Source organism: Oncorhynchus gorbuscha, linkage group LG19 (assembly GCF_021184085.1).
Source record: "Oncorhynchus gorbuscha isolate QuinsamMale2020 ecotype Even-year linkage group LG19, OgorEven_v1.0, whole genome shotgun sequence".
Lineage (NCBI taxonomy): Eukaryota > Metazoa > Chordata > Actinopteri > Salmoniformes > Salmonidae > Oncorhynchus > Oncorhynchus gorbuscha.
This window is the reverse complement of record NC_060191.1, coordinates 35484111-35486610: the sequence shown is the minus strand read 5'-3', so window position 1 is coordinate 35486610 and position 2500 is coordinate 35484111. Positions and strand designations below refer to the sequence as shown.

At 46.5% G+C, this 2500-nt stretch overlaps 1 protein-coding gene across 1 annotated transcript in view; it reads right to left on the bottom strand.

Annotated features, from left to right (window-relative positions):
- Positions 1 to 2500, bottom strand: part of LOC124005867 (neuronal PAS domain-containing protein 1-like) — a 59659-nt gene that overhangs the window by 21010 nt on the left and 36149 nt on the right. Inside the window, exons 6-8 of the mRNA XM_046315493.1 lie at positions 2229 to 2403; positions 409 to 521; positions 1 to 122 (exon numbers count right to left, since the gene is read on the bottom strand). The exon at positions 1 to 122 is cut by the window's left edge and continues 75 nt beyond it. Coding sequence (XP_046171449.1) covers positions 1 to 122; positions 409 to 521; positions 2229 to 2403 — 410 coding nt within the window. The remainder of the gene's footprint in view (positions 123 to 408; positions 522 to 2228; positions 2404 to 2500) is intronic.

Genomic DNA, 2500 nt, shown 5'->3' with positions numbered 1-2500 from the left:
TTCAGCGTGGAGGGCGGGAGCGTGTGCGCAAGGGCCACCAAGCCCATTGGCCGACGCACCGAGCGGGCGGAGCCTGGCACCATGGCAGGGCGACAGCGGATTCGCCCGGTCACATGGATCACCTGACAGGAAGAGATTACAGTAACTTGCACGGTTGCACATGTACAGTGTCTCTACTAAACGAACGGCGAGTAGTCCATTACTAGAGTTGCAAAACTCTTGTAACTTTTCAGAAATTCTCTGTTTTTACAGAAATCCTGACTGGAAGATTCCTAGATTTACGAGGGAATAAACAGGAAACTGGAATTTTGCCACCCTGTACATTCCAAACAGTCTGAATGATTTCTAGGAATGGAGAGTTTGATTTCTCTCTCTATATATATATATATATATGTCTCTTACTCTGACCTTGTAGCCCGAGGACTTGACGTGGAGGCCTCTCTTGGTGAGGGTGGACTTCATACGGATAAAGAAGCCTCGGTCAGGAGGTTCATTCCCAGGAGAGAGGGGGCTTGAGGGGGCTGTGGAGAGACAGGGGGACGACAGAGTTAGCTTGGGAGAAACCACATTTGGACCAGATTTGGACAACATCAGTCCAGGTCTACAGACATGTACAGTGGGGCAAAAAAGTATTTAGTCAGCCACCAATTGTGCAAGTTCTCCCACTTAAAAAGATGAGAGAGGCCTGTAATTTTCATCATAGGTAAACTTCAACTATGACAGACAAAATGAGGGGGAATAAAATCCATAAAATCACATTGTAGGATTTTTTATGAATTTATTTGCAAATTATGGTGGAAATTAAGTATTTGGTCACCTACAAACAAGCAAGATTTCTGGCTCTCACAGACCTTCTTTAAGAGGCTTCTCTGTCCTCCACTCGTTACCTGTATTAATGGCACCTGTTTGAACTTGTTATCAGTATAAAAGACACCTGTCCACAACCTCAAACAGTCACACTCCAAACTCCACTATGGCCAAGATCAAAGAGCAGTCAAAGGACACCAGAAACAAAATTGTAGACCTGCACCAGGCTGGGAAGACTGAATCTGCAATAGGTAAGCAGCTTGGTTTGAAGAAATCAACTGTGGGAGCAATTATTAGGAAATGGAAGACATACAAGACCACTGATAATCTCCCTCGATCTGGGGCTCCACGTAAGATCTCACCCCGTGGGGTCAAAATTATCACAAGAACGGTGAGCAAAAATCCCAGAACCACATGGGGGGACCTAGTGAATGACCTGCAGAGAGCTGGGACCAAAGTAACAAAGCCTACCATCAGTAACACACTACGCCGCCAGAGACTCAAATCCTGCAGTGCCAGACATGTCCCCCTGCTTAAGCCAGTACATGTCCAGGCCCGTCTGAAGTTTGCTAGAGAGCATTTGGATGATCCAGAAGAAGATTGGGAGAATGTCTAATGGTCAGATCAAACCAAAATAAAAAAAACTTGGTAAAAACTCAACTCGTGGTGTTTGGAGGACAAAGAATGCTGAGTTGCATCCAAAGAACACCATACCTACTGTGAAGCATGGGGGTGGAAACATCATGCTTTGGGGCTGTTTTTCTGCAAAGGGACCAGTACAACTGATCCGTGTAAAGGTAAGAATGAATGGGGCCATGTATCGTGAGATTTTGAGTGAAAACCTCCTTCCCATCAGCAAGGGCATTGAAGATGAAACGTTGCTGGGTCTTTCAACATGACAATGATCCCAAACACACCGCCCGGGCAACGAAGGAGTGGCTTCGTAAGAAGCATTTCAAGGTCCTGGAGTGGCCTAGCCAGTCTCCAGATCTCAACCCCATAGACAATCTTTGGAGGGAGTTGAAAGTCCGTGTTGCCCAGCAACAGCCCCAAAACATCACTGCTCTAGAGGAGATCTTGCATGGAGGAATGGGCCAAAATACCAGCAACAGTGTGTGAAAACCTTGTGAAGACTTACAGAAAGCGTTTGACCTCTGTCATTGCCAACAAAGGGTATATAACAAAGTATTGAGATAAACTTTTGTTATTGACCAAATACTTATTTTCCACCATAATTTGCAAATAAATTCATAAAAAATCCTACAATGTGATTTTCTGGATTTTTTTCCCTCATTTTGTCTGTCATAGTTGGAGTGTACCTATGACGAAAATTACAGGCCTCTCTCATCTTTTTAAATGGAAGAACTTGCACAATTGGTGGTTGACTAAATACTTTTCTGCCCCCTGTATGTGAGACGTACCAGGCTCGGGGGTCCCGGCCAGGGAGGATGTGGAGGCAGAGCTGGAAGCGCTCTCGGGGGCCACGTGGCAGCCAGCCTCGGCCCTCAGGTGGGGCCTGATGCCCAGACGCTCTGCCATCTCCACATGGTCCGCTGGGTGGATGTAGTCAAACACACTGCTGCCCGTCAACTCCACCTGAACACAATCAAAAGTAGAGGTGAGACACAAACACTCATGCATGAACACATGAATGCACGCAACAACACGCGGACGCACGTCGCACACACACCCC